The 24,027-nt window shown below is 32.7% G+C and overlaps 2 protein-coding genes across 3 annotated transcripts in view; one reads left to right on the forward strand and one right to left on the reverse strand.

Moving 5' to 3' along the window:
- Positions 1-24,027, forward strand: part of LOC101895549 (protein split ends) — a 249,591-nt gene that overhangs the window by 184,060 nt on the left and 41,504 nt on the right. The gene's annotated exons all lie outside the window — the stretch shown is intronic.
- On the reverse strand, positions 20,062-23,512 carry LOC101887662 (uncharacterized). Its single transcript, XM_059125566.1, has 7 exons — positions 23,198-23,512; positions 21,131-21,241; positions 21,025-21,069; positions 20,905-20,967; positions 20,662-20,843; positions 20,423-20,573; positions 20,062-20,367 (listed from the first exon to the last, which is right to left on the reverse strand). The coding sequence occupies exons 2-7, from the start codon at positions 21,180-21,182 to the stop codon at positions 20,255-20,257; spliced, it is 606 nt and encodes a 201-aa protein (XP_058981549.1). The 5' UTR covers positions 21,183-21,241; positions 23,198-23,512; the 3' UTR covers positions 20,062-20,254.

A 24,027-nucleotide genomic window follows, 5' to 3' on the forward strand; every position in this document is an offset into this window, starting at 1 on the left:
ACCCGGCAATGGCCCTTTCCGAAAATATGTTTTTCCAAAATTCCAAAATTGTTTTTTTAAAAAAGTCAATTTCAGTTGGTCTTTCTAGAATAATTTTTTAAAATGTCACCCTCTGACGACTCCTTAAAAATATTTTCTTAAAAGTTAAAGGTAGTCTTTTTAATGTTTTTCAAAAAATGATCACTTAAATATTTTTTTTTTTTTTTTAAATTAGTGTCAAATTAAAAACTTATTTTCAGACATTTGGCTGATACTTGCCTCACCAAAAGCCCCTATGACTCATTTGACCACATTCGTTTCAATACATTTGGAGTCAATTTAGAAGTGTCCATCCGTCTGTCTGTCCAAACTTGGTGCATTGTAATATTTTTATCACTGCTTCTAGTACCTCCACGCATAAAAAGTTAAACATTTTCATTGAAAATAATTTACAATTAATTTGAAAATAATTCCCAGTATTTCCCTATGCCGGTGCGAAAATGGACAATTTCGGCTAATTTCATCAAGTACATCCCCCACATAGGGTCAAATTTTTTAAATAATAACAACTCTTATTAATTGCCAAAATAGCGTCCGATTGTTATCGAAATTTGCACATTACAATATTTTTGATAACACAAGATGTGGTGTGAAGTTGGGAAATACCGCTCCACTCCTCCTGGTACCTCCCACAAACGAGACAAAATTTTGAATAATAATTACTTTCATAAAATCCGATATGAACACCCGAGTCTCTTCAAATTGCGCTCATCCCAATATTTCAATAAGCTTAAGAACTGGTGTAAAGATGGGATATATCGGTCCACTTCTTGTGATACTTATCCCACAAAGTGTCGTATTTTTGAATAACCAAAAAAAATATAAAAGCTGTAAAGATGGGACACATCTGTCCACTCCTTATGGTACTTCCCCCACGAATAGGTCAAAAATTTGAATAACCAAAGAGCTCATCAAAAACGAAATTAGCATCCGATTCCTTTCAAAATTGCAATTTTTTAACTTTACCAACGTTATATAAATTGTGGAGATGATATAGTTCGACCCACTCCTTCTTGTACCTCCCATAAGAAGGGGTCAACATTTTGAATAATCAAACGCTAATAAAATGTGAAATGAAGTTCCCCAACTACTTAAAGTTTAGCAAATCACAATATATTTTCTAACACAGGTTCAGGTGTGAAGATGGGATGTATCGGTTGACTCCTTCTGGTACCTCCCTCACAAAGGGATTAAAATTTTGAAAAACCAAAAGACTCATAAATTGAAAACTAGATATTCCATCCTTTCTAAACTTCACACATTCCGATATTTTTGCTAACACAAAATCGGAAGCGAAGATGATATATATCGACCCACTCCTTCTGGTACCTCCCCCGCAAAAGACCTAACATTTTGAATAACCAAAACACGCATAAAATGAGAAATAAGCTTCCGATTCCTTTCAAACTCGGAACATCCTAATATTTCTAACAACACGAGATCTGCTGTAAAAATTGAGTATATCGGACCACTCCTTCCGCTACTTCTTCCACAAGGGTCACAAATTTTAATACCTATATCTCTTAAAACGTGAGGAAACATGTCAGTAATTCTTTTCAAACTGGTACGTCTAAATATTTTTCTCAACCAGAATATCCCTATCATTTAGTGCCTTTCGTACAATTATAGTACATATTTCCGAAATCGCCTCCATATCTGAATCCCAGATACCAACAAAGACCTCAATATCAAATTTTGGGGATTCCAGCCCTATCCCTTGACAGAATACCAAATTTAGTACCATTTAGTGCTTTTCGTACCTCAGATACAAAGAGAGACCTCAATGTCAAATTTGAGGATTACGACATGACCGATCAAATCTCAAAGACTGATTCCATCAGTAACCTAAATATCAAATATCAGAATTTTATCTCTATTTCATCACCCACTAACAAATTTACTACCATTCAGTACTTTTCGTACAATTATAGTACATATTTCTGAAACCACCTCCATATGTCCAGGCTACACAGACCAATATCAAATTGTACAAAATTTCGTACATTTTGTACAAATATAGGACGCATTTCCGTAATCACCGCCAAATCTCAATTCCAGATACAAACAGGGAATTTAATATTATGTTTGATTCTAGTCCTACCCCTTTACCGAATACCTAATTTAGTACAATTTAGTAATTTTCGTACAAGTATTGAACGCATTTCCCAACCACCTCCAAATCTCAAAACCGATACCATCAGTAACTAAAATATCAAATTTCAGACTTTCATCTCTATTTTCTCACCCACTATCAAATTGTACCAAACATAATACTTTTCATACAATTATAGTACACATTTCCCCAAACCACCCCCATATGTCCTGAACAGCGACCCTAATACTATATTTCAGATTTCAAGCACTATCTGTTCACTCAATAACAAATTGTACCAAATTTAGTACTATTTAGTACTTTTCGTACAATTATAGGTCACATTTCCGAAACCACCTCCATCTGTTAAGGCTACATATGAACACCGACCCTAATACCAAATTTCAGATTTCAAGCACTATATCTTTCCTCAATAAGAAATAGTACCAAATTTAGTACCATTTAGTACTTTTCAAACAATTACCGTACACATTTCCTAAACCACCTCCATGTATCCAAACTACATCCAAAGTAATCCCAACATAAGATTTCAAGCACTATGTCTTCAACCAATAACAAATTGTACCAATTTTAGTACCATTCAAAACTTTTCGTACAACGACCAACTAGGCCACCACCACCACCAACTAGAACAAATTTTAGATTTGAAGGACTATCTGTATTAAATTGTACCAAATTTAGCACTTTTCGTTTGAATTTCCAAAAACCCTTTGGTACACTCCACCTGCACTCCAACGGTGCCTCTCATTCTAAATTTCATTCCATTTGTCCTTCACAAAGTATTCAATTTTTAGTACATTTTAGTACTTTTCGTACTCTTTTAGTAGGAATTTCCAAAAACTATGCCCTATCATACGCTTAAGCACTAAGAAAAAAAATATATTTTTTAAATTAAAAAAATATGTATATATATTTTTATATTTTAATTTAATTTTTTTTTTCTTTTTTAAAAAATGTATTTGTTTCGTTTAAAAAAATATTTGTTTCGTTAATTTATTCTTTTAATTTAATTTTTTTTTAATTTAAAAAAGAAGTAATTCAAAATAATAAATATATTTTTCAATTATTATTTTTTTTTTTAATTTTTTCAATTTAAAAAAATATTAATTAAAAAAAATATACATTTTTGTATTTCTCTCTAGAGAGACTATATCTCAATATTGGTTTCAACCACTTGGTTTTCCCACTTTTGTTCGATATTTCAAAATTTCCCAGCTAATTAACAGGCGATAATAAATTCATATGGAGTTTTTCCCGTCGTACACACAAACGCACACATTTACATTGTTAGCACTTCGTTGTGTCCAATGCTTCCCAGGCATAAAACAAAAACCCAAAAAAAATCATTTTCAGTCGGTTTATAATTACAATTATGTAATTAAAGACAGACTACCTCCCGTTATTTGACACAATACCCCGCAGGTTTATTTTTCAACACAATATTTTCATTTTTTTCCAGCAAAGTGCTGGGAAGAAATTCATGGCAGAAACTTTTGTTTCAATTCAATTTAGCAACGATTTTTCGCAGTTGGAATTTTATGCCAACGTCAGCGTAATTTTTACATGAGATAAAAAAAATTGAAGTAGAACGACATAACTTTTACATATTTTTTTAAAAAAAAATTTATTGAATGAAAGCAAATAATGTCGCAAATAGCATCAAATTTTAGAATAAGTTAAGATTTGTTCGAATTGGTCACCTTTGGCACGAATTATAGCCTTCAAACGGCCAATGAAACCGTCAAACGCTGCCCGAATGTTGCTCTGCGGTATTTTGGCCCATTCCCGGCGAAGCGCTTGCTTGAGGTGATCGATATATTGGTATTTTTTAGTCCCAACCTTGCTTTCCAAAATACTCCAGACACAATAGTCCAACGGATTGTTATCCGGAGATTTTTGGTGGCCATTGTGCGCTGCAAATGAAGCGAGGAACCTCATGTTTTGACCATTCTTGAATGGCGTGTGCTGAGTGTGATGGTGCTGAGTCCTGTTGGGATGTCCTAGGTATGCGACAAAAAAGTTTGCGTTCCCAAGGCTTCAATACACCCTCCAGAATATTTTCGCGATAATATTCGGCTTTTATTCTGATGCCACGGCCGATTAATACGAGTGGTGAGCGACTATCGGTTGTTATGGCGGCACCATCATGTGCACATTTTCAGCTGATCATTTTGTTTGTTTACAAACTGCGGGACAACGAAGGTTTTCTCATCGGCAGTTCACCACTTTCGGTCAAACGAAGCAACTCTTTAGCTCTTTTGAGTCTATTTTCTTTCTGTTGCGGGTTAGTTCTTGCACTTTTTGGAAAACAATATAATAAGCTGTCGCTGAGATAATTTTAACTGCCGTCGGACAAGTGGCTTAGAAATTAAATAGCAATCTGAAGTTGGTTGCAGTTTTTTCATCTCACCCAGTAGTATCCATTACGAACTTCAACTACCAAATTTGAAACAATTCCGATGAATAATGTCGCTAAAATCATCAAAATACCGAAAACAGGGAGGTACCGTAATATGGGGGCTACACGAAGACGTGGACCTGCACAGACAATCTCCTACCACAGGCTGTAGTAACCATTACGAACTTCAACTACCAAATTTGAAACAATTCCGGTGAATAATGTCGCTAAAATCATCAAAATCCCGACTATGGGGAGGTACCGTTATATGGGGGCTATACGAAGACGTGGACCTACACAAACAGTTTTCTATCCTAGGCTCAAGCATCCATTACGAACTTCAACTACCAAATTTGAAACAACTCCGGTGAATAATGTCGCTAAATTCATCAAAATACCGAATATCGTGAGGTACCGTTATATGGGGGCTATACGAAGACATAGACCTATATGGCCCATTTTCAATACCAGGAGTCCTGCAGACATAATATACATTTGAGTACAATTTTATCAATCAACTTCAATTCGTTCGGAAGCTAGAGTGATTTCCACAGAGGGACAGACGAACGGACATCGCTAAATCGACATAGAATTTTATGTTGATCGAGAATATATATACTTATATGGGGGCTATGTCAAAACGTGGACCTACATGGCCCATTTTCAATACCAAAAGTCCTGCAGACATAATATACTTTTGAGTAATATTTTATCAATCTGCTTCATTTCGTTCGGAAGCTAGAGTGATTTCCACAGACGGACATCGCTAAATCGACATGGAATTTTATGCTGATGAAGAATATATGTACCTTGTGGGGTCTAAAATGTATAGTTCGAGGTGTTACAAACGGAATGACAAACCTTATATACCCTCCATACTATGGCGGAGGGTATAAGAAAACATCCAAAATTCACTGAAAACATTTAATTCATATTGACATTTAGTTGGCGCTGGCCTACTAATCTCAACTATGCCAATCAGACATTTTACATTTGTCGAGGTTTTCCCCCGAAAAAAAATTCGATGCCTTATCATAGCTGTCATTATTTTTTTTCTTCTTTTCGTTGCTGTAGTTTTATTTCATCGTTCTTTTTACTTTTTTTTTTTGCTGCATTTCGGCATTTCACATAATGCACCGCCGCCTGTCATAATGACATTTTCAGGTTAATGTATGCCAGAAGGAAAAAAAACGTTTTGAAACAAAAAAAAAAAAAAAACGAACTGAAGGTTCTCTGCAAAAGTCACCAGAAACTAGCTGAGCTGATAAATTTTTCGAAACAGATATGTATCACACGATTTAACATTCGGCTAAAGAACCTTCTCTCCACAAAATAAAAGACAAATTGAAAAGAACAGAGGTTGATGGCAAACTGACTGGGCTGGCATGGAAGACCTCCTGTGGGGCATAAACTGCTGGGAAAGGGTGCACATAATATTTGAATATAACAGATTCTTTTGGTGTTTTTTGTTGTTTTGCTGTATTTTATGTAAAGCCAAATGTAGCCAAAATTATGTGACAATGTCAAAAAAGGTTAGAATGTAGGCATTTTAGGAGAGTATTGGTGGTAGTGCCAAAAACAATAGTATTTTATATAAGAAATAGGTTATCAAAAAGGTTAACATTCCACGGTTTTAGGACTGCATCTATACATATTTCTTATATGTTCGAAACAGTACCAAAACTCTCCAAAACCAAAAAAAATATTCTAAATTTCTCAAATATTTGCTGGGCCATTTGGGCGTATAATTGCTGTCATTGATCATACGCCCATTGGTATCTTTGAATAAGTATTTATTGGGAAGCATAATTTTGTTATTAATTGAAAAATGCTCTGTTCCAGAACCTGCAAGAGCGATTATCGCAGTAAAAATCTTTTAATTCTGGAACATACCAAAATATAGAAATTATGAAATATTTTATCCCATTTATAAAACAGCAGTGGCATTGGAAATTTTCTTGACTTCAGTTTGAGTCAAATTTGACCGGACTTAGTTTATTTCTCTCTATTTTCTCTTATTTTTATTATTTCTGACATGCTTGATATACATATGGGCGTATAATTGCAGCTATCGTTAATCATACGCCGACTGCAACCATATAATAAATATTTATTTGGAAAAAGGATTTTCTCGTTTTAAATTTTGAAAATAATAGAAAAATATAGAAATTCCAAGGTGAATTATCCATTGAAAAAAAAAATATTGCACTGGCAAATTTCTTGAGCTCATTTTCCTGTAGTTGGCCGGAGCTAATCTACTACTCTTTATTTTTATACCCGCCACCATAGTATGGAGGGTATATTAAGTTTGTCATTCCATTTGTAACACCTTGAAATATACATTTTAGACCTCACAAAGTTCTTGGTCAGCATAAAATTCTATGTCGATTTAGCGGTGTCCGTCTGTCTGTACGTTGGTGTAAATCACTCTAGCTTCCGAACGAAATGAAGTAGGTTGGTAAAATTTTACTCAAATGTATATTATGTCTGCAGGACTTTTGGTATTGAAAACGGGCCATGTAAGTCCACGTTTTGGTATAGGCCCCATTTAATGGTACCTCCCTATTATCGGTATTTTGATGATTTTATCGACATTATTCACCGGAATTGTTTCAAATTTGGTATTTGAAGTTCGCAATGGATACTACAGCCTAAGACAAAAAATTGTCTGTGCCTGTCCGCGTCTTCGTATAGTCCCTATATAATGGTTCCTCATTATATTCGGTATTTTGATGATGTTAGCTACATAATTCAGCGACTTTTTTCAAGTTTCGCATTTGAATATTGTATCACCTTTTGACAAAAATTACCTATGCAAGTCCACGTCATCGTATAGACCCTAATATAACGGTAGAGATCGGATCATTCCTTCAGGAACCTCACCCGCAAAGGATCAAAGATTTAAATAACCGAAACTATTATAAAATCCGAAATAAGCATCCTGATCTCTTCAAATTTCACATATTCGATAATTTCTACTAACACAAAATTCAATGGTCTATTATACAGTGTGAGGTAAAAAAGCTGCAACAAAGTCAAGCGCCCTAATTTTTACATTTTTTTTTTTTAATTTTATTGAATGAAAGCAAACAATGTCGGAAACAGCATCAAATTTTAAAATAAGTTTAGATTTGTTCGAATTGGTCACCTTGGTCACCACGAATTATGGCCTTCAAACGGTCGATGAAACCGTCACACGCTGCCCGAATGATGCTCTGCGGTATTTTGGCCCATTCCCGGCGAAGCGCTTGCTTGAGGTGATCGACACTTTGGTATTTTTTAGTGCCAACCTTGCTTTCCAAAATACTCCAGACACAATAGTCCAACGGATTGGTATCCGGAGATTTTGGTGGCCATTGTGCGCTGGAAATAAAGCGAGGAATCTCATTTTGTAACAAGTCTTGGGTGGCGCGTGCTGAGTATGCGGCCACAATTTTTGCATGCCCAACGCTTTATACACCCTCCAGAATATTTCGTGATAATTTATTATGATGCCATTGTCGATTAATATGAGCGGAGAGCGACCATCGGCTGTTATGGCGGCCCACACCATCACCATGGCCATCTTTTGAGTTCTGGTAGCCAACCGAAGGTGCACATTTCAGCAGACCTCTTTGGCAAGCTCCGATCACGCGATAATTTTGCTTGTTTACAAACTCCTGGACAACGAATGTTTTCTCATCGGAGAAAACCACAGTCGGCTGTTCACCACTTTCGGCCAAACGAAGCCACTCTTTAGCTCTTTTAAGTCTATTTTCTTTCTATTGCGGTGTAAGTTCTTGCATTTTTTCATTTTTCAATATTTTCCGAATGGAATATTGCGATATGTTCAGCTCACGAGCAGTTTTTCGGCCACTGCGACGTGGGTTTCGGGTCGCTTCTTTACTTTAGAACCATTTCTGCTGATAATGCTGCTCTTTTCTTGCGTCCACTTCCTTGACGTCGGGCTACGCTACCAGTACCACGGTAACGAGCGATGGTACGAGACACAAACGATTTGTTCACATTTAAATGCTGGAGTGCTCTAACGACGATAGCCACTTGTGGTTTTCCAGCCAAATATAAAGAAATCACACTATCACGCTTGAATTCCATTACGAATAACTTTTTCTGGAAAATTCTCACCAAAATGCTCGTGTACGCTTGTAAACAATTTAATGAGCTGTCACTGGAATAATTTTAACGGCTGTCGAACGAGTGGCTTGGAAATGATAGCAGCCTGAAGTTGGTTGCAGTTTTTTTTTTTTTTTTATTTCACTCTGTATAATCTTGGAAAAATATCTCAGAAAAGTACTCTGATTATCCTTAAGAAAAGTCTGTGAAGATTCCACACTCGGTACTAAATTTCTTCAAAAATTCATTCAAAAATCTACGCCTTTTTTAATCCATTAAAAATAATTTTAAATATATCCCGCTGTGATAAAAATTAAAAAAATAAATTATTTTTCCAATGTTTCTAAAAATTTATATTTTGTCGGAAAATTCTAAAAATGCTGCATTTTATTTTAAATCCCATTACTATTTAATTCAAATCTGTTTCGACATGCCTTTAAATTTTTGCATTTTTCATGCCATCAATTTTACATTATGCATTGCTAATGGTAATTTGTATAATTGCATATTATAATAAACATGTAAAAAATACATACATATGTATATACAAAATATTTACATATACCACAAACATGAGAAGGGACGACGCGCCAGTCCCCCCAAAAAAATAGTTGAAAGCAACAACAACAAGAAATCACCATTCAAATAATTAACATAATTGGAACGTGGCAAAATACACCGCATTTACCAACGAAAACAGCACGTCATTCTGTTTGTTACTGATAATAATGCAGTTTGCTTGTTGTTGTTGCTGTTAATTTGTATGTATGTGTGTGTGTGTGAGCGGTGGGCGTGGTTTTAATGGTTTTCATAAAAATACGCACCAACACACACAGACACTCTTGCATTCACCGGCTAATGACTGATTAAAAAATTCAACTGACTAACAATTGCAGGAAATTAAAGCATGAATTTTCCAATTTTCCAACGTCACATCCTGTCAAAATACAAAAATAGAAAATTGTCTACTTTTTTCCCCTGCATTTCACAATTCCGGAAGCTGTGTTTAATCGGCTTCTATTGTTGTTAAAATAGCTGACCGCATTGATTGCCATTAAATATATTACTGCCACATAAGTTCTATAAATAATTTAATTCATATACATATATGATTGATGTATGTGTGTGTGTGTTTGCAGTAATAAATATGCAAATTGTATGGTTGTGAATAAAAGAACAGGAAAGGAAAGGGGGAAATAAAATTATACAAAAAATTTAAATGTTAAAAATTTAAGAAATATTTATTTATAAGGATCAGAGGAGCATACATTTTTTGCAAAATTATTTTTTGACAATTCCAAAAGGTGTGGATTTTTTAAAAATTATTTTTTAAAGAATCCTAAAGGCGTGGATTTTATAAAAAATATTTTTTGACAATTCCTGAAGGCGTGGATTTTTTAAAAATTATTTTTTGACAAATCCTAAAGGCGTGGATTTTTTTAAAAATTATTTTTTGACTATTCCTAAAGGCGTGGATTTTTTAAAAATTATTTTTTGACAATTCCTAAAGACGTGGATTTTTTAAAAATTATTTTTTGACAGTTCCTAAAGGCGTGGATTTTTTAAAAATTATTTTTTGACAATTCCTAAAGGCGTGGATTTTTTAAAAATTATTTTTTGACTATTCCTAAAGGCGTGGATTTTTTAAAAATTATTTTTTGACAATTCCTAAAGGCGTGGATTTTTTTAAAAATTATTTTTTGACTATTCCTAAAATAATTTTTAAAAAATCCTAAAGGCGTGGATTTTTTAAAAATTATTTTTTGACTATTCCTAAAATAATTTTTAAAAAATCCTAAAGGCGTGGATTTTTTAAAAATTATTTTTTGACTATTCCTAAAATAATTTTTAAAAAATCCTAAAGGCGTGGATTTTTTAAAAATTATTTTTTGACAATTCCTAAAGGCGTGGATTTTTTAAAAATTATTTTTTTGACAATTCCTAAAGGCGTGGATTTTTTAAAAATTATTTTTTGACAATTCCTAAAGGCGTGGATTTTTTAAAAATTATTTTTAGATAATTCCTAAAGGCGTGGATTTTTTAAAAATTATTTTTAGATAATTCCTAAAGGCGTGGATTTTTTAAAAATTATTTTTTAATGAATCCTAAACGCGTGGATTTTTTAAAAATTATTTTTTAACGAATCCTAAACGCGTGGATTTTTTAAAAATAATTTTTTAACGAATCCTAAAGGCATGGATTTTTTAAAAATTAATTTTTAAAGAATCCTAAAGGCGTGGATTTTTTAAAAATTATTTTTTGACAATTCCTAAAGGCGTGGATTTTTTAAAAATTATTTTTTAAAGAAACCTAAAGGCGTGAATTTTTTAAAAATTATTTTTTAAAGAAACCTAAAGACGTGGATTTTTTAAAAATAATTTTTTAAAGAAACCTAAAGGCGTGGATTTTTTTAAAATTATTTTTTGACAATTCCTAAAGGCGTGGATTTTTTAAAAATTATTTTTTCACAATTCCTAAAGGCGTGGATTTTTTAAAAATTATTTTTTCACAATTCCTAAAGGCGTGGATTTTTTAAAAAATTATTTTTTCACAATTCCTAAAGGCGTGGATTTTTTAAAAATTATTTTTTAAAGAAACCTAAAGGCGTGGATTTTTTAAAAATTATTTTTTCACAATTCCTAAAAGCGTGGATTTTTTAAAAATTATTTTTTGACAATTCCTAAAAGCGTGGATTTTTTAAAAATTATTTTTTGACAATTCCTAAAAGCGTGGATTTTTTAAAAATTATTTTTTGACAATTCCTAAAAGCGTGGATTTTTTAAAAATTATTTTTGACAATTCCTAAAAGCGTGGATTTTTTAAAAATTATTTTTTGACAATTCCTAAAAGCGTGGATTTTTTAAAAATTATTTTTTGACAATTCCTAAAAGCGTGGATTTTTTAAAAATTATTTTTTGACAATTCCTAAAAGCGTGGATTTTTTAAAAATTATTTTTTGACAATTCCTAAAAGCGTGGATTTTTTAAAAATTATTTTTTGACAATTCCTAAAAGCGTGGATTTTTTAAAAATTATTTTTTAAGAATCCTAAAGGCGAGAATAATTTTTCCTTAAATCTCCCAAACTTATTTCTCCTTTTCTGCCAAAGTTTTTATAAACCACAATTTCTCCCAAAAAATAAACAGAAACAACTTTCTCCCCCCTTAAATTTAACGAAAATAATTTTGTTAAATATTTCAAACAACTTGTAACTATTTTGCGTAATTTTAAGTCCCTTCTTTTTCCCCTCAAGCTTCTTATTGTTTTATATTCACTTTTTTTGCTACAGAATTGACGAACTTATGTAAAATGTATTCTTTGTTTACTTATTTTTCACTTACCACTCTCCGCCACCCAATATTTTGTTTGTCCTCTTTCCATTAGTTCTGCTCTTGTTTGCATCAGCATAAGTCTATCACCATCATCAGCAGCTGGAGCAGTGGCAGCATCAGCTTCGTCGTCGTTCAGCTTAAATGTGAAGGACAAACGTTGCACTTTTACAAAATGCTGGGTTGCTGTGTTATGTGCTTCAGTTTTCGGAGAATTTATGTTTGCTACTTTGCATCAATATGACGTTTCTGTTTCGATTTTTTTCAGTTTTATCAGAAAACTAGGTTTCCCGTGACGTTTGAAAACAATTCTAGGGAAATTACTTACGTTAAATCTATTTGTCTGGATAATGAAGTAAAAGGGTAATGGATGAATGAAAAAATAATAAAGTTTTCTTAAAAGGTTACATTTTTGTCATGGAAGGACATTAGGAAGTACAAGGACTGCCACAGTAGACCAGAAGGAGGTGGATTTTTTATAAATATTTTCAGAGGATCACCAGGGAATCCATCCCTGGACTATTTGAGCTTGGATTTCTTAAAAATTTTGTTCTCAAGGAAAATTCTGCTTATCCTTGAAGATTTTTGAACTTTTTTTTTCAAAATTTTTTTTTTCAAAGACTATCAGAGCGTGAATTTTTAAAAATATTTTTCTTTAGACTATCAGTGCGAGGATTTTTAAAACCTATTTTTCATATGGAATTACCAGAACTAAATTTTTTAAAATAATATTTTTTTAAGGACGATTTAAAAAAAAATAATAATAAATAAAAATTTTGTGGATTTTTTAAAAATTATTTTTTGAAAAAATTTTCGAAGATTGGTTTTGTTAAAAAATATTTCTTGAAGAAATTTTCGAGGAGTGGTTTTTTTAAAAATTATATTTTCAAGAGTTTTAGAGGAGGGGATTTTTTAAAAATTATTTTTTGAAGAATTTTTTGAGGCGTGGATTTGTTCAAAATTATATTTTCAAGAGTTTTAGAGGAGGGGATTTTTTAAAAATTATTTTTTGAAGAATTTTTTGAGGCGTGGATTTGTTCAAAATTATTTTTTCAAAAATTTTAGAGGCGTAAATTTGTAAAAAAAAAATATTTTTTCAAGAATTTTAGAGACGTGGATTTGTTAAAAATTATTTTTTCAAGAATTTTAGAGGCGTGGATTTGTTAAAAATTATTTTTTTAAGAAATTTGGGGGCGTTTATTTGTTAAAAATTATTTTTTTAAGAAATTTGGGGGCGTTTATTTGTTAAAAATTATTTTTTTAAGAAATTTGGGGGCGTTTATTTGTTAAAAATTATTTTTTTTTTAGTGGCTTGGATTTTTTAAAAATTATTTTTTGAAGAATTTTTAGAGGCGCGGATTTGTTAAAAATAATTTTTTCAAGAATTTTAGAGGCGTGAATTTGTTAAATTTTTTTTTTTTTTAAGAATTTTGGAGGGGTGAATTTGTTAAAAATTATTTTTCCAAGAATTTTGGAAGGGTGAATTTGTTAAAAATTATTTTTTGAAGAATTTAAGAGGCATGGATTTGTTAAAAATTATTTTTCCATGAAATTTAGGGGCCTGGATTTTTAAATTATTTTCTTTTTCAGGAATTTTAGAGGCGTGAATTTGTTAAAAATTATTTTTTCAAGAATATTTGAGGCGTGGGTTTTTAAATTTATTTTGAATTTTTTAAAATATTTTTTCCAAAAATACATTTTTCCAAGATTTGATTTTTTCAAAAATACATTTTTCCAGGGACAATAAATTCTTAATTTTTTCAAAAATACATTTTTCCAAGGACAATCAGTCCTTGATTTTTTCAAAAATATATTTTTCCAAGTACTATCAGAACTTGGATTTTTTAAATAAAACTTTTCCAACGTGAAAAAAATAATACAACTTTTCAAAAAATATTTTTCCAAAGGTTGGTTTTTTCTAAATATTTTTTTAAGGACTATTAGAACGTGTCTTAAAGGGTCGAATTTTTCAGTACTTATATCTGTCATAACTTGCGAAACAAGTCAGCGATTCTTTTCAAACTTGGTATATCTAAAAATGTCTCTCAATCAGAGATCTGATGAGAATATGGAATTTATAGGCCAACTCCTTCTGGTACCTCCCCCACAAAAAGGTCACAATTTTTATTAACAATTTTTCATATAAAATTTGAAATAAATATTCAATTTTCTTCGAAAATTAAAACCTTAAAAGTCCAATTTTTTTTCCAAAATATTAAAGAGATATGAAAGATCTCCCTCTCCATTTTTCCCACCAAAGAAAGTATTACGAAAACCCCTCTCATATCCTTTTGCTATATAAATTATATCCAACTAAGAATATTGCTATTGTATGTGTCACTCTAATAAATTAACACAACCACACACCATTAAACACATGCCGGAGATTCTCTTTTATGGTCTCCCAAGATAACATTCAGCTACTGCTGATGCTGGAGAAATGTTTTCAAGCCAAAAGAAATGCCTTGATTAAAGTTAGTTATTGTGTCGTCCTTTCGATACTATTCTGTCATGATGTAAGTGGAGGAACTGTAACTATAGTAGTTTGTGTGTGTATGTGCTGGTTAGCTAGTTTTCTTGTTAGAAATATGTGTATGTATGTGTGTTTTATAAAACAGCAACATCACAACAACAACATCAATACCAACAAAGGAAGAAAAGAAAATTTATTTTTATTCTCGAAAATGAGGTCGTTGTTGGAAGCACCCAAGAAAGGAAGGAAAACGAAAGCATTTTGTCGCCATTTTGAATTATAAAATACAAAAAATACGTGGGTTTGGGGAGGGGAGTGAGGTTGAAGAGTTAAAGGCTAAAAAGTATTCAAACGATTTTTAAAAATTATTTCTTGGAGAATTTTTGACGCGTGGATCTTTCAAATATATATTTTTTGTAGAATTTCAGAGGCGTGGATTTTTTTAAATATTTTTTTAAGAATTTTAGAGGAGTGGATATGAGCGATTTCCACAAAAGAACAGCAAAATGGTCTCTTTCCATATATACAATATCATTTACAGATTTTCGATGAATAGAAGACAGATCTTTGACAGATCTTCCCCAGGTAAAGGCCTTTCACAAATCTTCAACCCATGGAAGGTCGAAAATCCACTATATTTTTGCAAAACAAAAAAGAGTCCTCCTGTTTGGTAAAAAACTATTTTGGAGCGGATTCATTTGAAATAAAATACAGGGTGATATAAAAAAGCAGCAACAAAGTCAAAAGCCATAATTTTTACATTTTGTTTTTTAATTTTATTGACTGGAAGCAAAAATGTCGGAAATAGCATCAAATTTTAGAATAAGTTTAGATTTGTTCGATCACCTTTGGCACGAATTATGGCTTTCAAACGGCCAATGAAACCGTCACACGCTGCCCGAATGTTGCTCTGCGTTATTTTGGCCCATTCCCGGAGATGCGCTTGCTTGAGGTGAACGATACTTTCGTATTTTTTTAATGCCAGTCTTGCGTTCCAAAATATTCCAGACACAATAGTCCAACGGATTTTTTATCCGGACATTTTGGTGGCCATTGTGTGCTGGAAATGAGGCGAGGAACCTCACGCATTTCGACTTCATTTATAATAATTCTCTACCAGAAATTACCAACTTCCAAACTCGCTGGATCTTATAAGGGTCGCATGAGAATTCCATAATTTGATACAATATTAGCCCAGCATCTCAGCATTACCCACATTAAATTTAGTGAACAATTTTCCGAAATTACAGCCATTTTTAGTCCCCATGAATTGTCCCCCAATTAAATTCTCATTTTATATGTGTGGGTTAAACACAAAATAAAATGCCGTATTTTGAGTAAAAATCCAGGGAGAGAGAGGAGACATATTTCCATGTATGAGTGATTATTTTTAGTTTCACAACTCACACACACACCCACCCTCATACATGCCTTCAAACATTTATTTGTTGGACTGCAAAGAACAACAAAACCCCCAGCCTTTACCCAGGACCTCCAAGATAAAAGCCAATGAGAGATTAATGAGAGGCAGAAAAATCCATTGTATGGAGAGAGAGAGAGAGAGAGACATTCCAATTGGAGTCTGCGCTGTGTTTTAAATGTATTGTTGCCATTTTGGGGTAGTCTACAAAGAGCCAAATTCGCAGACAAATTTCGAGGTACTAAATTCCTTTAATTTTTTTAGAGGTTCGCTGGGTTGTCCTTTTCTGTGGAATTTTCCTACAAATTTGCCGAATTTAAATAATCCTTAAAAAAGGTGAATAATTATTTTTTTTATAAAAAAAAGATTTATATAAATTCACTTTTCCCCTAGTTATGCCATCGAAATAAAGGTTTCAGAACATAGGTCTCTTTCAGGACATTCGGAGTCGATCTAGTGTTGTCCACAAACCTGTCTGGCTTGTTCACAGCTTATCCCGGATTTCGTCCAAACTTGATATATCGTAATATTATTATCAAACTAAGTTCGAGTTCAGAAATTGGCAAAATCGGTCCACTACTTCTGCTACCTCCCCCATAAAAAAATAATTTATCTCACAGAAAAAAGATAGACTTATCAGATTTACGTGAATCCTAATATTTATCAAGTTCTAGGACAGATGTAAAAATGTGCAATTCCGGCCCACTCCTTCTAGTACCTCCCCCACAAATTTTGAATACCGAAAACGCTCATTATACCCTCAGCCATATGGCTAGAGAGGGTATATATCGTTTGATACAGCCAAAACGTGGTCCTTCGGAATAGCGGTTTTTGACCTTAGGTCTCTTTGGACCAAATACGTTTCAGGACATTTCGAGTCGATCTAGCGATGTCCATTCTTCCGTCTGTCTGCTGCCTGGTGCGAACGAGAATTCTCAAGGGGAGCATCCGATTTGATCCAAACATGGTACATCGTAATATTATTGTCAAACTTAGATCGAGCTCAGGGCAATATCGGTCCAGTCCTTCTGGTACCTCGGGCACAAAAGATCGAAATTTTCAAAAATATATTTTCTGCACAGAAAGAGAGATACGATAATCCGATTTTGCTCCAACTTTGCAAATCCTAATATTTGCCAGGTGCGAAAATTGAAAATATCGGTCCACTCTATCACAAAGGGTCAGTCCAGTCCCTCTGATACCTCCCCCACAAAGGATCAAAATTTTGAATATCCATGAAGCTTATGAAACTCAAAGCTAACATTCGACTCCATTCAGACTTGGTATATCTCAATGCTTCCATCAACACAAGATCTGCTACAAAGATGCTAGAGATCGGACCATTCCTTCTGGTACCTCCCTCACAAATGGTCGACGTTTTGAACAACCAAAACGATCAAAAACTACGAAATAACCATCCTGTTCTCTTCATATATCACACATCCCACTATTTCTACTAACACAAGATCTGCTGTAAAGATGGGATATATCGGTCCACACCTTCTGGTACCTCCCCCGCAAAGGGTCAAAAATTTGAATATCCATAAAGCTCCTACAACGCGAAATTAACATCCGATTCCATTCAGACTTGGCAAATCTCAATATTTCTATCAACACAAGATCTGTTATAAGAATGGTAGACATCGGACCATTCCTTCTGGTAACTCCCCCAGAGGGATTTTTATAAAATTCAAGATTTTAAAAAACATAACACTCAAAAAAAGGCGAAATAAGCATCCAACTCTCTTCAAATTTCACGCATACAAATATTTTTTCTAACACAAAAACTGTTGTGAGGATGATAGATACTGCCAACCCCTTCTGGTACCTCACCCACAAAGGGTCGCAATTTCCAATACTTATATCTGTCATAACTTGCGAAACAAGTCGGCGATTCTTTACACCTTGCTATATCTAAATATTTCTCTTTACCAGAAATCTAATATGAATATGTATTTTTTCGGAATTTATGATTTCATATAAATTTGGAAAAAAAAATTGATCTATTTCCTTCTAATTTTGCACATATCAATATTTTTATCTGTATTAGATGAAGTATAAAAATAGAATACTTCGTCCGCTATATCTGTTACCTCACGCATATTTCCACATTTTCCAAAAATTTGCACGTATCTTATATAAAGTATAAGAAATTGTCGATATAGTCCAAATCTGGCACGTTTTAATATTTATATCAGTCTTAGGTCACATATGAATTGAATTCGGAACTTCTAAATCTGAAATGGTAAATAGTTTGAATAATCGTAACTCAAGGCTGAGGGTATACATCTGTCGGCAAAACCGACTTATACTATTTTAGTTGTTAATGAAAAATTTCGCTGAATTCACTTTCTCTATAGACAAAAATCTCTGAGTTGGATGACGTTTTTCCAAATAATTTGTCTAAACTCATTATTTGTTGGGAAAACAAAACTGAATTAATTTTTTTTCTGCTAAACATTTGTTAATTACCTCTTTTTATCAAAAATATTTGTGATTTGATATTTCTCCTTTATATCCCTTCATTAAACATATTGATGGCAACTCCGTTTAGCACAACCCTTTTGCAAAGTTTGTTCTCAGCTGGGTTTTACGCCAACACAACAAATACCTTTACATTTCTATTTACTCTTCAATTAAAACCGAGCTCTCTCCCTAGTTACATTTTGAGCCCTGACTATAACTCGACATGCTCTTTCATCTTCAGCCTTACCGGGTCTCTCTCTCCCTTCCACTCTTCTCTTTGCTGACTCACCTTTGTGCTTGATTTTAACAGACTTTTTGCACTATTTTCTTGCCTATATGACACGGAGTGTGTATATGTGTGGGGGAGACAGCCCAACATACCAAAAATACAATACAGCTTGAGAATAATATTATGAAAACAGTTTATCATAAGAATTTTTCAACAATGCTTGAGAAACACTTTTTTGCACAAACTTTTCTCAAATCTGTCCTTTGTTGACAAATTTGTTTTGATTTTTTTTGTGAAAATTGTCAACAAAAAATTATTTTCTTTGGTTAAAATCAAAATCACGCGAATTTAGGACCCATTTCCGGACGAAACTCTAAGGTAATGATGAATAATAAATCTGGGAATCTGTAGTATAAATTATTTCAATCTCATTTCAGAATGGAGGCGTCAAAAAGTTGCAGGAATTCAACAGAAGTGAAGAATAAGTGGAGGAGATACAGAAGCTCAAATAAGGGGAAAGAAAGCATCTAGGTATCAAGGCAACAGGATGCAGTGACAGCTGGGATGGCAATCAATGAATGAAATGTGTAAAATAATTAAAAAATTAATAAATAAATATTTTTTACCATTGAAAAAATAAGCTTTATAAAATATTACTTTCGTAAGCTTATTCTGCAATTACAAGAATAAGCTTATGAATAAGGGTTCCTTTTCGATTATTCTATAATTGTTAAACAAACATTTCTCAATACATTCTCAAGATTTTCTCAAGCTTTAGGCTTATGTTTGTAAGCTTATTAAAATATTATTCTCAAGTCAATTTGGTATGTTGGGAGGGGTCTTCTGTTGTCTGTGTGCAAGCAAAATTGAACACACACACTATTTTGTGCTGCAGAAAAGTGTTTCTCGCGCTACGACGTTTTGCCTCGTCTTTTCCTTAATTGAGGTCGAAAGTTTAAAATAACAATAGTTCACTGCACAAACACATACATGCATATGGGCACATTCACACACACATACGTATATTTATCAACGCCATTAGTCTATGTATACAAACAATGCAATTGTTTGCTTTAATCCGCACCCCAAATATCTTACCAAAAAATCCCTCCATTTCCCTGCAAATAATGCGCCTAACCCTTACACGCGTGTAAAGAGTAGTCCATAACAGACCAGGAGTAGTCCAAAACTAACCCAAATGCATTGAAAAAACCTAACCGATTTAGCATTGCTATGTCCTAGGGCCGGACCATGTAACCCAGCTTTGCATTACATCAAAGTAGTTTCAAAACTAGTCCACGTCATTACTCTATGGTACACCACATACGGTTGATCTTAAAACTAATCCGTGTAACTAGTCCATAGAGTACCCCAGAGGGCTAGTTTTGAAACCAATCCATTAAGTGGTCTATTTATTTTGCGCTTTTCTCTGATTTAACGATATATACACTCAGAGAAAAACAGGAAATAATACAACATAAGTAATGTACTATAAGTATTAGTGTTTTATTCTATAAAACATAAAAATAAATATTTCATTCTGCAGGTACATTGATAGTCTTTAGTGAGATAAATAATATAATTAATAATAAATTCATTAAAAAAACTTAAGTAATATTCCAATTCACTGTCATTAAAAAAATTAAAAATTACATGTAATTAACAAATTATATAATTAATTTTTGTTTTTGTTTTGGGAACAAACAACTCGGAAGTGCCTTTTTTTTACGACTTGGAGTGCTGCTCGAAATTCTTTTTCGCTATTGGGGGAATAGTCACTTATTGCAGCTAAAATAAAGAAATTCATTAAAACTTAATAATGTTTTAGAATCAGAATACTTACCAATAACAATTTTATATATTCTTTTAAAATTCTTCAAACATTTTTTCCCACAAATACCATCCGTATTGTACATTACGCAAATCTCCCGGGAAAAAATGCGTTCCAAATTTTTTATTGCGCTGCCATCGATTAAATACTTTACAGCAGATATCTAAAAATAAAAAAATATTGAAAAAGTATATAATTTTAAAATTGAAGGTATTTCAACATATATACAATATAGGGCAACGATTACTTACATATTTTTCTTCATTCGAATCGCATATTTCACTCTCAACTTTTTGGAGATCTTCTTCGGATTTGAGGGGAAATTTGCTTGACAGGGAAGTAACATTTTTCTGGGACTTATTGAGGGTTTGCAGCTGTAATTTGTGCTCTGCTAACATTTCCACTATTATTTTGTTTTGCTGTTCTGTTGTTGCTATAAGAGAAAGAACTATATAACAAAAAATAACGATGACGAAAAAAACATTATACTTTACTTTGTAATTTTGAGAGCTGTTCCTGTAATTTTTTTTGTTCAGTCATCATCCCAGCCATCATTTCTATAAATTAAACAATGTTATTAATAAAGACGAAACTCCATATTTAACAAAAACTACCTTTGAGTTCTATGCAAGAACAGCATGGCGTTTCTTTGGCACTATCTGAAAAACATAGTAATATGGCTTTAGAAAATTGAAAAATGTATGTTATAAATTTACTTACAATTAGAAAGTCTGTTGCAAGTATTTAGATGTTTAAGATTTCTGCCCTCCATTTTAAATATTGTCGAATTGCGAAGATATCAGTTAGAATTGCGTAGATTAAAAGTGTTGGCTATATTAAATAAATGAGACGTTAATTTTTGCAACTTTAAATGCAACTATGAAGAATTGGCATTAAAACCACTTTATTTTCAAAGGGCAATGATATTAGTTTGCAATTAATATTTTCAATATTAAATATTTCCTCACTATCTTCTAATATCTTATCAGCAATACATATACCTAATGCTGATAATGAGTCCAATGGCTCTTCAAAAAAAGGACAAATATTTTTGAAACGTCTCGCTTTAAAAAAAATTTTATTATTCTCTCCTCGTTTGAAGCCTGTAATTTTTAACGGGGTAAATGGCATTACAAGACAAATGTTATCTGGTGTTTTAATGCTCAACCAGTATTCATCACCCAAGTAACCATAAATAAGTCCATTTTTTTCTTTTAACCCCAATGTTTTTGGCTCTTCTATTAAATTTTGCAAGACATTTCTTCTGTGTAATTGATTTAGAATATCAGTCGGTTTGCGAACATCTTTTTTTATCATTTGCAAATGGTTCTCAAAATCATATGCTGAAAAGCTGTACAGCAAACCGTGCTGTTTGACGCATTCACATATATGAAGCAAACTGTGCACATTATAGGTAACGTTTTGAGGACCAAAAACGACACTGAAATTTTCAACAAAGAGTTTCAACAAATCTTCGGCGGCAGCAATGTTATTTTCAAAGTTTTTTGGACATGACAAAAGCCTTATAGCACAATGAAAGACTAAAAACGTGTAATAAAAATCATCACCAACATTGTTTTTTAAGACTAAAACACCAGTGTATAGTAAGAATTGACGAAATTCTGTAGCTTTCCAGTTCGCAAGTTCATCCAAACTACGAGGCATTCTTGTGAAGTCTTTAGTAATACACTTTTTTAATGAAACTAGTAATTTAGATATATTTCCCTTATTCGAAATTGAAATTTTTTCATTCACTTTATTTTTTACTAGTTTCATCAACATTTTCCTAGTTACCCCTAAATCAATAACGTGCATTGGGTCTAAAGGAACTTGACTTATCATATTTAAATTTATTTTCTCCAATGGTGTTTTGGTTTCAATAAATTTTAATTGGTGATGATTTTTATATTTCCTTTTAGCAAAGTCGTCATCGTCTATAATTGTACCTACTTCTGAACTATAAGTTAAAACATTGCATATTTTTTTGGCCACTTGGGTACATTTTGAACAACCATTTGCAGATGAATGGTGAGCTATCCCACAAATGAATGATTTTGCGGGAGCATCACAAATCACAGCTCTTATTTTAAAACTAATTTTTTTGCCACCAATAAACAAGTGATTTTCCTGTAAATCGCAAATTTCTTCAACGAGTTTTTCTAGGAACTGACTTATATCATGAGGTTTCTGTTTGCCCTTATAAATACCAACAGGAAACACCTTTATATTTCTAATATTAATAACTTTAATTAATATTGGCCAAAGTTGAAGATTTGAGCTTTTAAAGATGGGTAAACCATCAATATTAATATCGCAAATTATTTCCTCATATTTTTGTAAAATTTGTGCTGCTTTCATTAAATTTTGTTTCAGGCCGAAATGTGCATATTCACCAGGAGGAACAGAAATTATATCTGCCCTCGAACTAACTTTTTGCACCAGTGTCATTGGAGAGAGAGGCACATCCAAACCATAATTTTTTAAAATTATTAGCAGTTCTCTCATGTTCTGGTTGGATGTCCGGCTTTTTAACTGCCATTGCCCTAAAGCACTTATAAAGTTGTTTCTTTTGTCAAATTCTTCATTTGCATTGTAATAATCATTTTCTGTCTCTTCTATTTCAACTATTGAATCTGAATCTGCTTCGGCATTTTTTTCTACTTCAATTTGTTCACACTCAACACTTGAACTAAATAGTCTTTTGACAAAATCTTCTTTTTCAGCTTTTAAAAGCCGTCTTTTATGACGCGAACTACATTCCATTTTTTTATAAGTTATTCTTTTTACCTTCAAATCTTTTACTTTTGTTTACACAATCTTTTGTTTGCAATTTATCACCACGCACAACGATGCAACCGACGCACAACGCTTCCAGAAACAAACTAAAATCAATGTCAAATTTGTGCCAAAAAAAAAACGATAAACACGTGTCTGCAAAAAAAACTAGCGCTTGCAAAAACAACAAATTAATGAGCAAACGATAAAAAACGATCATTTGCCGTTACATTTCTTAACCAAAACATTCTTGATTGACAATGACATGGTCCATAGCTGCATTACATAGGACAATGTTGTAACCAGTCCGCAGCTGCTGAAATGGATCACGTAGTCCACAATTATTTGCAGGGTTATTTGCCAAATGTGTGAGTGTGCAAGTGTATGTGTGTGTGTCCCATTCTCAATGCTGTGAATAAAGTGCGCCATTCTTTCCTCGTTTGGATTTTCTTCTATTTTTTTTTATCGAAATAAAAAATAAATTTAATTTAAGCCTCCAAAATAAATTACCATTCGCCACCTCCACCACCATTGCCGCCGTCACCACTACCCACCACCACAACTACAATTTTCAATTACAATTGGAATGTCATTAAGATGAAAGGAAATGAATGAATGGAAAAAATTTATTAGGAAACATTTTTTTGGGCAAAGTAAAGGAAGGGAGATATGGAATTCCATGGGGGCTTAGATGAATGGACAATGGGGCGGCCGGTATGCTGATCTAGAATTTTCTGTGGAAAAATGTCTGCTGAAATTAGATATTCCATGGAAAACGTCTGGCAAATAGAAAAGAGGAAAAGTCCGCCAAATTTTGAATTAAATTGAGTTTTAGAAAAAAT

The sequence above is a fragment of the Musca domestica genome, unplaced genomic scaffold (assembly GCF_030504385.1).
Source record: "Musca domestica strain aabys unplaced genomic scaffold, Musca_domestica.polishedcontigs.V.1.1 34, whole genome shotgun sequence".
NCBI classification, from domain to species: Eukaryota; Metazoa; Arthropoda; class Insecta; order Diptera; family Muscidae; genus Musca; species Musca domestica.

What these genes read in the sequence shown, in the direction of transcription:
- LOC101887662 (XM_059125566.1), bottom strand. Translation starts at nt 21,182, where the DNA reads ATGGAGGGCAGAAATCTTAAACATCTAAATACTTGCAACAGACTTTCT. An exon ending in TTGCAACAGACTTTCTAATT is followed by an intron (nt 21,070 to 21,130) that starts GTAAGTAAATTT and finishes TATGTTTTTCAG; the next exon opens with ATAGTGCCAAAGAAACGCCA. An exon ending in AATATATAAAATTGTTATTG is followed by an intron (nt 20,368 to 20,422) that starts GTAAGTATTCTG and finishes TCTTTATTTTAG; the next exon opens with CTGCAATAAGTGACTATTCC.